Source organism: Magnolia sinica, chromosome 5, assembly GCF_029962835.1.
Source record: "Magnolia sinica isolate HGM2019 chromosome 5, MsV1, whole genome shotgun sequence".
Classification (NCBI taxonomy): Eukaryota; Viridiplantae; Streptophyta; class Magnoliopsida; order Magnoliales; family Magnoliaceae; genus Magnolia; species Magnolia sinica.
In genome coordinates, this window is record NC_080577.1 from 23,002,858 (window position 1) to 23,015,541 (window position 12,684).

A 12,684-nucleotide genomic window follows, 5' to 3' on the forward strand; every position below is an offset into this window, starting at 1 on the left:
CATGATTCAGGTTAGCCACACCAAGGGAAATAGTTAGGAGTGAACGCCCACTCTTGATTTCACAAGGACCCTTTAAATTACAAAATGGCCTGGTTGTAACACTGGATGACAAACCTAATGTGCAAGATGGATTTGACATACATAGTATGGTGTTTCCACTAGTGTGGGCTACCTAAATCTTGGATCAACCTGAATTTTGGGCCACAAGCCTAACATGGAGTGACACACCTGATGGTCAGATTGGATCTAATATACACATCACAGTGGGGCGCACTGGGCCAGCATCCTGCTGACTGTTTGCCTTGATCATCTGTTCCGACAAACGGGTCAGGTATTTATCTCTTGTTTGTTTATTTCTCTAAGTTACTTTTCAATACTTTGTCGACTGTAATGGGCCACATTCAATTAATGAAATCGGCATTGTACAACTATTTTTATTTATTTGTTCATCCTCATTCTTTTAAGAAGTGTATTGCGATTGCACTGGTGAAAGAATGGGTCCTCAGGCACAAGATAAAAGGAATCCATTTGGAAGGGCTAAGCCCTACACTTTCACAAGTCGCCCGATCACTAATCACAACCAGTGGTTGAGAGGATATCTAGATCCCGCATCCAATCTCTACTCAATCTGACTCAACGCGGAGGACACTAGTAGTTCAATCAAACAATGAGTCGAGTACAACTCTGGCAAGCTCGCGCATCATAATCACACACGAAATCCGAATATAGGCCCTAGTTCACACGCGTGGCCTTGTGTTTGATTAAATTGACACAACACAAGGTAGTGTAGTACTTTTTATTCTAGTATTTTGTAAATCACAGAGAGGGATTCAAGTAATTGGTGTTTTTTTTTTTGTAAATGGCAACCTTGAATAGCTCTACTTTTTTATTAGTTACATACAGAACCACAGTGGTTTCTAGAAAGAATCTATCCGATTTATATATATATAGAAAGAGAGAGAGAGAGAGATGGTTTCCTATTGTGTCATAGGAAACCATCCATGTGAGCAAGTGGGCCCCATCGTCATGCATATGTGAAATCTACTTTTGACCATTAGATGTGTTGCATCGTGTTAGGCCAGGTACAAAAAATCAGGCCAATCCATGATTCAGGTTAGCCACACCAAGGGAAATAGTTAGGAGTGAACGCCCACTCTTGATTTCACAAGGACCCTTTAAATTACAAAATGGCCTGGTTGTAACACTGGATGACAAACCTAATGTGCAAGATGGATTTGACATACATAGTATGGTGTTTCCACTAGTGTGGGCTACCTAAATCTTGAATCAACCTGAATTTTGGGCCACAAGCCTAACATGGAGTGACACACCTGATGGTCAAATTGGATCTAATATGCAAATCACAGTGGGGCGCACTGGGCCAACAACTTGCAGGAGACCCCTAGCTCTACTTTTTTATTAGTTACATACAGAACCACAGTGGTTTCTAGAAAGAATCTATCCAATTTATATATATATATATATATAGAAAGAGAGAGAGAGAGAGAGAGAGAGAGAGAGAGAGAGAGAGATGGTTTCCTATTGTGTCATAGGAAACCATCCATGTGAGCAAGTGGGCCCCATCGTCATGCACATGTGAAATCTACTTTTGACCATTAGATGTGTTGCATCGTGGTAGGCCAGGTACAAAAAATCAGGCCAATCCATGATTCAGGTTAGCCACACCAAGGGAAATAGTTAGGAGTGAACGCCCACTCTTGATTTCACAAGGACCCTTTAAATTACAAAATGGCCTGGTTGTAACACTGGATGACAAACCTAATGTGCAAGATGGATTTGACATACATAGTATGGTGTTTCCACTAGTGTGGGCTACCTAAATCTTGGATCAACCTGAATTTTGGGCCACAAGCCTAACATGGAGTGACACACCTGATGGTCGGATTGGATCTAATATACACATCACAGTGGGGCGCACTGGGCCAACAACTTGCAGGAGAAACCCCCCCCCCCCTCTCTCTCTCTCTCTCTCTCTCTCTCTCACACACACACACACACACGCCTCATGGGAGCTTCCGATGAGGTCAATCTTTGTGGGCCCTACTGTCATGTATGCGCTTGGTGAGGGTCCCCTCTAGGTTATGGGATGTCCTAAAAATCATCCATATCCAGAAGTCCTTAAAATCAGTCATATCTGTATCTAAAACAACGTGAAATCATGCCTAAAACATCAAAAGTAGTTGGTGGGGCCCCCCTGAGTTTTGGCATGGCCTAAAATTTGGTGTGACCCCTAATTCAAGTGGGAGAGACACAATGGATGGGCTGGATGTCTGAACCACATCTCAATGGACCCTATAAATAATCAAGAAGGTTTCAATGGGTGGGAATCCACTCTCAACTCAATTGTTATCTATGGTGTGGCCCACCGAAGTCATGGATTGGCTTGTTTTTTAGGCCCATAACCCACCATGAAAGGGTGCATCTGATTGAGGGTGTGGATGTCCCACTCCCACAAAGCTCAACCTCATGAGAATCTCCCATGAGGTCAACCTCATAATACCCTTTCCCATATATATACCCCCCAAAAAAGAGGCTTACCCTAGTCAGCCGAGCGTAGCAAAGACACTTCCCAAATACTAGCGCATATAGTACACGCGTTACACAAGCCAAAAATTTTAATAGAAACTTTTAGTCCAAAAAGTAACATAACCATGGTGTGACATAAAGACTGTTATATGGCCATAAGGTCATTACGTAAAGGTAATGGTGGCAACCGTTACATGTTACGAGGTCATAACGGCTGTAACAACTGTTAAGGAAAAAATGACCTGTAATTGTCGTTAACGGCCCGTTACGCCCCTTGTAAAGGCCATAACAACCCTGAATGGTTTGTTACAAGGCATATACAGGTTTTTCGAGAGAAAAATAAAAAAATCAATGTTATGGGCCATATACAGGTTTTTTGGATTTTTTCTTTTAATTAAAAAAAGAAAAAAGAAAAAAAAAAGAGAGAGACCACAACGGCTGTTACGGGGGCCGTAACAACCATTACGACTCATATCGTAAAGGTAATGGTGGCGGTCGTTATGGCCACCATTACCATTACAGAATACCTTAAACATAACCTTAATGTGTTTCAAGCAATACATCATACAAGTATCTTTTGTATCCAATAACACTTGATTTAAGCATGTAAAACCCCTCAGACGAGGACGGGTAGCAGCTTTGCTCACCACCGGGATATAAGTTGTTAAGCAGCTTCTGCATGTGAGTGTGTGTGCACGCATGTACACGCACATGAGGTGCACATTGGAACTTAGTGAGAGCTTCGCATTTAGTTGAGGAGAAGCCAAAGTGCTTAAAAGTTCCCTCGCATTAGCTAGCTTAAAAGCCAACTGCATTTTTGTTATCTTTCACGCTTCACCTGCCCTATCTATATGCATGCTAGCGGGTAGGGGCTTATCTATGTGATTTGTAACACTTGTTGGTGCTTATCGGCTAACTGGACTCTATCGCCTACTGTTCCACGACACTTTTCTGATAGTACAAATCGTTATGCTTCACTTCTTTCTATATGATAATATGCACCGTCGGTTGTTGTGCTCCCTGCAAGAAATGGCAAGAGAGTGAAGAATGAATGACCTCTCTCAAAGGCTACTTTTCTTTAATAAAAGCTTGATTTCAAATTAGGAGATTATAGATGGGACTTGAGAGATCCTTATCTTAACCCCGAATGAATTCCAATACGCACGTCGGGTGGCATTGTACAATAAAGCTATGATTGATTGTTGCGATTCCTTTAAGTTGCGGAGAATGCACAATCATCTAGAGGAGGTCGTTATGAAATACATGTGTGTGTGTATTTGTTAAGCCATTAAAATCGGTAGAGCACAAGCCATGCTCCCAATTTTGAGTTGCGCACCTCCCCAACAGATTTCACTTGATGATATCATAGAGTTGTGTCAAAACACAACTCACACATTCTTTTAGAGGGGAGAGAAGAGTCCGTCAATGAGGTACACCTTGGGCACCCAGATAGTGGGGAGCGCAAGTCCCCTCTTAAGAGAGCACAGGTCACCTCTCGTAAGAGCAAGACATGTTAAAAAATGTGCAGAAATACCTGTAACAGCCATTTGAGCAAGAAATAACCACCTAACCACTCCAACGGCGAGAAATAACCGTCCAAGATTCGTTTTGGAGAGAAATCATGGTTCCCATCACTATAAATACCCCTTTGGGCCTCATCTACAAGAGATGTGATTTGTTTCTCTTTTGAGGAATTGTTGTGGCTTTGTTTGTGGTTCGTTATTTCCTACTTCCATCCCTTCGCCCTTGATGATGGAGACAACATATGCAAGGAAGAGGCCAAGGACTCACCCCGGTAGAGGTCTTGTGCCCTTGCCCAAGGTCCATGATGTGGCTCGTGCACCTCCCAAGGAAGTTCATACACCCTTAATCAGGGCACCAACAGTTGCAATATGTGTTGGATGTGTTGTCTCGGAAGGCGCACCTTGCTTTGAGGCACCCCCACAGGCTATATGCTGTGAATGTGTAGTCCTTGGGCGGGTTGCACACTCTGTTCATCACATGAATAGGGGTTCATCCGCATGTTTCGACTATATGTCGATATGCTCGACTGACTAAAGCTTAGTTCTTGCCTACATATCTTTGATGTCAAGGAATTGGGAGAACGAAACTTGATGCACAATCATAGCACGTTGTCCCCAGTGATCGCGCACCCCAATGCCCAGGTCGCGCTCCCCCTTAAAGGAATCATGCACCCTAGTCGGCATGCTCTTCGATGCATTCTTTTAGTCATTCTTGGCATATGAGACCCTTGGCATAAAATGATTCGCACTTGTGTACGCCACAAGGTTACATGATTATCTGACACCAACCTGATCGATGATTCAAACACTCTGAAGATGAAGAACCATAGATTAGGGCTTTATGCATCATTCACATCAGCTATTCTGTAATATGTAACATATTACTTTTCTTTGATTTTTGCCTCTTAATTAGGGGTTTTTACCCAGAGATTGTAATCAATGACCTGTTGCTAGACCACGACATATTTGAGTGCATATACTTTACGACAAAATTAATAATTGAACTAATAGAAAAGCATATCAATCAATAGACATTTTGTAATGAATAATATCTCTTATATATCTATATAAGAGGGGGGGTGGGGGTGTGGGGGTTGAATGAGAGAGAGAGATAGGGAGAGAGATGCTCTAGTGCTCCTATTTGCATTGGTTCACTTCTTCTTTTTTTCTTAACGGTGAGAATACACACCTATACACACACCACATGGGTTCTCGAACCCATGACCCCATAGTAGAAACACACAGTGTCTACCACTTGCTTTGGTTCACTTGGATAGTCTTATTAATGGATTTGAAGTCATGATCTGTCCAATAAGTTTATAACGCATTTCATGGGCTAGCATGAAAAAATCACACTGGTCGATGATCCAATTCATCATTGATTTGGCCTTATTTTTCTATAGCCATTGTTTTTACAAGCCATAGATGAGGTGGTCACGATTGCCTAACAAAAGTAATTCTTTAGGATCATAAGCAATCTATGATGATCCCTTGCAAATAGATGGATTAAGTTGTTGCTTAGATCTATTTCGTGTAAATTATCTTGAACATCCATATTTAAGGCTATTGATCAAAAGGTTATATGTCAGATTAATGTGATGTTTTCCCAGTAGCACATGAAATGAGCATTGGACCTAATGATGAGTCTAGATCAACGGATTGGACTATCTAAGTGTCCCAATGCAATTGAGAGCACTGTAACATATAGCAACACGAGAGCACTAGATCATGAAACTAGGGAGCATAGTAACTTATAGTGCCCTAAGAGATTGTTATGTCATATCTGGGATCAACTACCTCTATCACAAGTTGATAGTTATACTATCCAAAATTCTATAACTTCTAGGCATCACTACCCATTGGGCTTTTCAGTGCAATCTACTGAGGCTCTAAGAAAGCTTGGGACTGAAAGGAGGCATGCTACTTTTGCAAAAAAATAAATAAAGGAGAGCTCAGTTGTTAAGATTCACGGAGAAAAAAACCTTTGAAACAATAGTCTGGACAATGCGTCATTCCAACAATGAATGGACAACATCAACTTGGAGATACCATCCAATATCCATAGATCTATCAAGATATGCACTCAAGTGCCACATGCCTGCACTTAAATAACTCTTGCACTGTCATGCAGGACATGAAATTCAAATATGATGTGCAAGATTTCAGGTTTAAGATCACGTTAGTTCAGAAACAATTACACTAATTCCATATCCCATACAAAAGTCCAAACATTTAATTAAGGGGAATCTATGCAGGTCCAAGCCTACACATGTTAGGGCTATATCAATAAAAATTATGAACCAAACGATACTCAAAGATAAGTAATATTTATCCACACATGCACAACAATCAGTCCCTAATCCAAGGGATTCACCAATTTGAACTCAAGGAACCCTAGGGTGAGAAAAGGGGCAAATAAATTAAGGATAATGCAATCTAGGGTTAGGGTTTATGAAAAATTGGTATAAGAGAGTAAAATAAGAAGAAAACCTGAACCGTAAGACCGTTCCCGCGCGCGGACAACAACAATGGCCCAGACGCACGTGCTTGTGATCACGGCCGCACGTGTGTGGGGCCCACTATTCCAAAAAAGGCCACCTTGGCCCTGGTCGGCCAGGGATGCATCCACACATGCACATCAATCAGTCCCTAATCCAAGGAATTCACTAATTTCAACTCAAGAAACCCTAGGGTGAGAAAATTGGCAAATAAATTAAGGATAATGCAATCTAGGGTTAGGGTTTATGAAAAACTGGTATGAGAGGGTAAAATAAGGAGGAAACTTAAACCGGAAGACAATTTCCGCGCGCGGATAGCAACAATGGCCCAGACGCACGTGCTTGTGATCACGGCCGCATGTGTGTGGGGCCCACTATTCAGAAAAAGGCCACTTTGGCCCTGGTCGGCCAAGGATGGACTCCAAAACTCTCAAATCTCAGCTTGATCCGATGCACGATTTGTGCGTGGTGCTCCGCCGAAGTTTCAGCCCTCCTTCAAGGCCAGATTCTGAAAATCTGTTGTAGAGAGAAAAGTGGTTGCAACTATTGATGGATTTACAGATGGAATGCTAGTAAGAGGAGAAATATGGATGGAAGAAGGTGGGGGTGAATCGGGATAGATATGGCTTCGCACCACGGTAGTTAGCCCTTCGAAGAAGGGAGGACTTCGCACCCAATTAGGTTTTCATAACTCGGAAAGGAGTAGGAAAACGCAGTAATTTTTATTAATCTTTATTGAATATATATTTTTTAAAAAAACCCTACAAGGGGTGCCTATTTATAGGAAAACCCTATACCCCAAAACTCGCGCCATGTGCATAACCTATTACTTAGCGATGAAATAAATAAAAATAAAAATCAAACAAAGAAATCTAAAGCGTTCATGATGTTCTAAATAATATAAATAAGCAAAACCTAAAGTATGAACTTAATCCGACTAGTGGGCCCCGATCATGAGATCCCATGATGGGCTTTACTTGATTATCGGGCCCACTCTAATGAACCAAAATGCCGTCTTCTAACTAAGAGGCCTACCCTGGATGTCGTCATCGAGCCAGATCGACGATGGGGCCCTCCCTCTCCTTTCGTACGTGCGTAGGGGGCGGCATGCGTGCGTGTGTGCGCGTGATGTCCCCATCACACTGGTTTCAAGGACCTTAGGATTTTGTCATTTTTATCTCCTCTTAAGAGTAACAATCATTGTCATCCCTTCCTTTCACAAGAGCTACTTGCACAATACACGCCATGATCTCTTAACCCATTTAGACATAATCTTTTAGTGAGAGGCTCCACAACTAAGCTTCCCAATCGGGAATCTTCCAACCTACACCCATAAAGCACACAAAACACACTCTCTTTCACAATATTTCATACATTTTTTTTGAAGGTAGAGTTCAACAAACTTCTCACTGTAGTTGCTCCGATTGCACATGGACAGTAATCACCAATCAGCCATAGTCATGCCTTCAACAGCGTGCTATTACTGCAAAGGCAAAGAAGCCCAACCCAGCCACAGATCACAGCAGTGTCACTAAATGACAGGGTGTTGCTATATTCTCAGTGTTCCCCCGAACTGTTTTGCATTCTCTCATAACCCAAAAGTCTATGAGAGCTATTTAAAAATTACTCAGAGCAGCAATGAAGAATGACTTGGCAACTTCAGATGCAAGGCTACAACATCTTAAGATTTCCTACACACAAAATCCACCCCCTCATAACCTCATTTCATCTTCAAACCATCAAAGCCTGTAAGAGAAATCACGCGACCCTCTTTTTTGACCGAAAGTGCTCTCCCCATGAAGTATTTCCTTTCTCATTTGTTGCATTCAATGCCACCTTTTGCAGAAATACGAGTTCATAGAAACAAGACGAAGACCCCATGTAACGTTTACAATGTATTTTCATGCTTACAACTATGGGAATTGGAAGTTTGCATCCCTTTGTCACTGTAGACATGGACACGAGGCATCTGATATGATAAACTGCATATCCAAACAAGCTGGCATATGCATACAAGAATTACTTCAATAACAAAATCACACAATTGATATAAAATCCTACCTTGGAAATTAACTTGCAGTTGGGAATAATTGGTGTAGATAACTATAGCCCAAATGAAGAAAGGGAGGTTTGTTAAGCCCACAATAGGTGGGGACCTGGCCAACCATGCAGAAGCACACATGCCAATATGGCACATAGCGAGATCCAAGCTTTCCATTAGGTGGGCCACATTCTTTACATCTTCTGGCCTAAAACACGGGCTGTTTTACTACTTAGGTTGGCACCAGCCATCCATTTCTTTTGTACAATGTAGTCTAGCTCAGGAGTGAAATGGCTTGAGTTTTGAGACATAAGAACTAAATAGTGTGCCCCACCTAATGAAAAGCTTGGATGTTGCAAATGTGCCATATTGGCATTGTGCTTGTGTAGCGTGGGCTTCACAAACTTCATAGACAGAATAGGTATAAGACAATGCAAAATAATAACCAATCAGTTTGATTTTCATCTTATGTCCAAAGCAAGAATTATGCATTCATAGGATGGTTCCTAATCATCATCAGTCATCACATCATTCTTCCGACTATTTAGGGTTAGCTTTGCAAATCATGTTTCCCCAATCAATACTATCTAGGGCCCTATCCTCAGTAAGTAAATAAGCCTTCATATCCCTTCTCACCACTTTAATCCACACCCTTTTAGGACTTCTTCCTGAACTCCTTTCAGTCCCTTGAACCTTCATTGTTCCCCTCCCTATCTTCGTTGAACATGACCGAACTATCTCAATATGCTCTCAAACTCCTAGGATGCTTCAGACACCCTCATTCTTAATTCCATCCTTCCTTGTCTGGCTACAGATCCATCTCAGCATCGTCATCTCTACGACACTCAATTTCTCCTCGCGTCACTTTCAAACTACCCAACTCTCTACCCTATGGAGCATAGCATGTCAAATAACTATCTTATAAAAAAATTCCCTAAGTTTCACAAGCACGAGGAGACCACAAATGACAAAAAAAAGAAGAAAAGAGGCACATCTCTACTTCATCCACCCAACTCTAATTCTATTGGAAACATCACCATAAATCTCCTCATCCTTTTGAAAATTAGAGTCAATGTTTTGTTACATCACAATGTGGAATCTCTTGACCATTCGATTTTACCTAAGGGTCAACTCTGCAACTGTTCTTACAAGAGTTGCAATCCAAATAGTTTGCCTCAGTTCAGCTAGTTTAAAGCCTCTAGACTCTCAGAGACTTCCATCCAAACCTCTAATTTAGCTTCAGCCCCTCTCTAGACTCGTCCACCAACACCACATCGTTCACAAACAACATACACCATCTTGGCTACCAGCAGTGAACGGTAAGTACTAAAGCACAAAGTAATTTCCTACTCTTACAAAGCAATGCAAAATCACCAATCAATATGAAATTTAAGCTATGAGTTCATACTCAAACTCAATAACCCAAATCAATCTCATGCTTGATAATTACTTCAGACAAATTACTTAGCCAAATCATTCGACCAATGTATCAGAATACTTTGCAATTCAAAAAAAAAAATTAAAAAATTAATGCTAACCAAAACTAAGAGTTCCATTTAAAGGCAAGCTACTCAATGAAATCAAAGTACACCAAAGGGGTATGAACTCATATAGATAGAAATGAGACCCACCTGCACAGTCTCCGTGGGAATCTGATCGCGAGTACAGCAATGGTCCTCATAGAGTGAAATTGTGCCGGTTGAGTTGTGGTAAAGACAAGCTTCCCTCTGAATAGTAACCGCTGTCTCGACCAGATGCTTCAACCTGCTCTCGGGCAATGTAATCGGCGGAGGAAGCAACCCTTCCAACTCAGTCAACAGCCTTCTTCGCAACTCACCAATGGATGACATACCATCTTTCCCACCTGATCCAATCTCCTCCAACGAAATGATATCACATGCAAGCATGTGAACCCTCTTCCTATCGACCCGCAGTGGAGATATCCGTTTCTGAAGGACTCTTAAAGCTGAGGACTCATCACCCGAGTTCAATAACTCCAACAAACACTGCCGGAAGACGAGGAAAGACGCCGATGCTCGAGTTTCTTCGACCAAATCGCTGATACTGTTAAGGGTACGGATGCAATCGTCCCATCGAGCGTCGAGGATTTGGGATTGAATTGATGAGAGTTCCGGAGATACGCAGGAAATCCCGGATTCTGATTCTAAAAGAGAAGCAGCCTTCTTGTAGCCAAGAGAATAGAGAGATTGGATAATGATTCTTACGAATTCAGTCCTTCTTATCATTCCTTTCGGGCCGAGCGTTGGAGAATTATAGTTCTCCATGGATTCCGAATTGCGGGATTTCTCTGATGCTTGGATGGCAATTCGAGCTGTAGATACTCAGCATGTTCCATCTCTTTCGACAATACTCGCCATCAGTCGCCAGGTTTGAGAAGAAACAGGGGAGAGAGAGAGAGAGAGAGAGAGAGAGAGAGAGAGAGAGAGAGAGAGAGAGAGAGAGAGGATTGGAGATTGCTTGGTAGAATAACAATCCAAAGACCCAAAATTCAAAACCGAATGAGGAGAAGAAGAAGATATTGAAATACCCCAAAATCGAATGAGATGAGATCGCTGAGGAGAAGATGAAAAAGATCCAGAAACGAAAAGGGGTTGTTGGAGAGAAGAAGACAAACCCAAAAAATGCTGAAATTCAAAGAGAATAGATCTCAGAGCAGAAGAAGCGAAGTGAAAGAGAGGGACCAGGGTGCAGGGAAGGAGTAGAGGAAATGTTAGAGATCAGGAGCACCGAAAATAGGAAGAACTACCCATAGGAAGGATCGAACAGATTGTTGACAGGGTAGCGGATTAGGCGCGGTCCCGGCCTCACCCAAGACGGTGCGGACCTTACCGTGGGGCCCACCTTGATACATATATTCTACATCCACGCCGTCCATCCGTTTTGCCACATCATTTTAAAGCATGAGACTAAAAATGAAGAAGATACAATTCTCAGGTGTACCGTACCGTAGAAACAGTGGTGATTGACCATTAATGGGCCACGAGTTTTGGATCAAGCTGAATCATACAGGTTTACACGACCTTATGGACAGGTTGGATGGCAAATAAACATTCGTAAGCTTTAGATTGGGCCGGAGATAGCTTTTAACGGTGGTACGTGCAATCACCACTGTTTCCTCTGCATGGTACACTAGAATTGGATTTGCTTCATTTTTGGGCTCATGCCATAACCGTGCCTACATCTAATCCGGTCCCGTTGATAATAGGTCCGATACTTGGATGAAATTGATTGGATTTTGAAAATTGGTATTGAGTAAGATTTTATTGGAGAATTTTACAAATCACTATCTCATTAATCTAGCATTTACAGCCCAGCACTTTTTGTCAAAGGTTTAGAGCCGTGCATGAACTGAGTTAGCTTGATTAACTCGCTCGACTTGAAAAAGCTTATTTCGACTCATATCAAGACTGTGTTCAAGCCGAGTCAAGCTGGTTCTTGAAGTTCGGAAAAATTTTGAGTCGAGTTCAAGATTGGCTGAGCTCAAATCAACTCGGATCGAATCTTAACTCGAATTGAACTCAGATCGAACCAGTTCGGTGACTCGGTTATTTTGATATTGATGTTGCTCACCAAGTGTTTGATGAAATGACTCGATGAAGTATTGTTTCGGATGGATACTCCGTGGGATTGGATGGTGGCGTGGAAAGTATGGATATGAAACAAATCACTACCAAAAGAAAAACATTACATGATAAAATTACCTTTGGATCTTGATTTTGATGATAATTACTTAGTATTTGATGAAATACTTGTAAATTGCTACTGCTGTTTTGCATACCGTGAGAAATTGAAGGAGTACTTTACGTGTTTGAGAAAATGCCGCACTGGCTCGAATTGTCCCGAGCCGGCCAATCAGGTTCAAGGACCGAGTTGAGCCGAGTTCGCGCTGGGGTCGACTCATGTACAGCTTTACAAATGATTTTCAAGAAGATGCCCCAACGATCAAAAGTATTATCATTCCACTACTTATGTTAGCTTTCTTAACCACACACAAGCAAATGGCCGGTAAGCAATTGGCCTCCACCATGATGCTCATGTGAAATCTATCCTGGCC

The 12,684-nt window shown here is 41.9% G+C and overlaps 1 protein-coding gene across 1 annotated transcript in view; it reads right to left on the minus strand.

The window, feature by feature from the left end:
- Positions 1–11,388, minus strand: part of LOC131245752 (WD repeat-containing protein WDS homolog) — a 30,874-nt gene extending 19,486 nt beyond the window's left edge. The window contains exon 1 of the mRNA XM_058245428.1: positions 10,241–11,388. Coding sequence (XP_058101411.1) covers positions 10,241–10,894 — 654 coding nt within the window. The 5' untranslated portion in view covers positions 10,895–11,388. The remainder of the gene's footprint in view (positions 1–10,240) is intronic.
- Between the last annotated feature and the right edge of the window lie 1,296 nt (positions 11,389–12,684).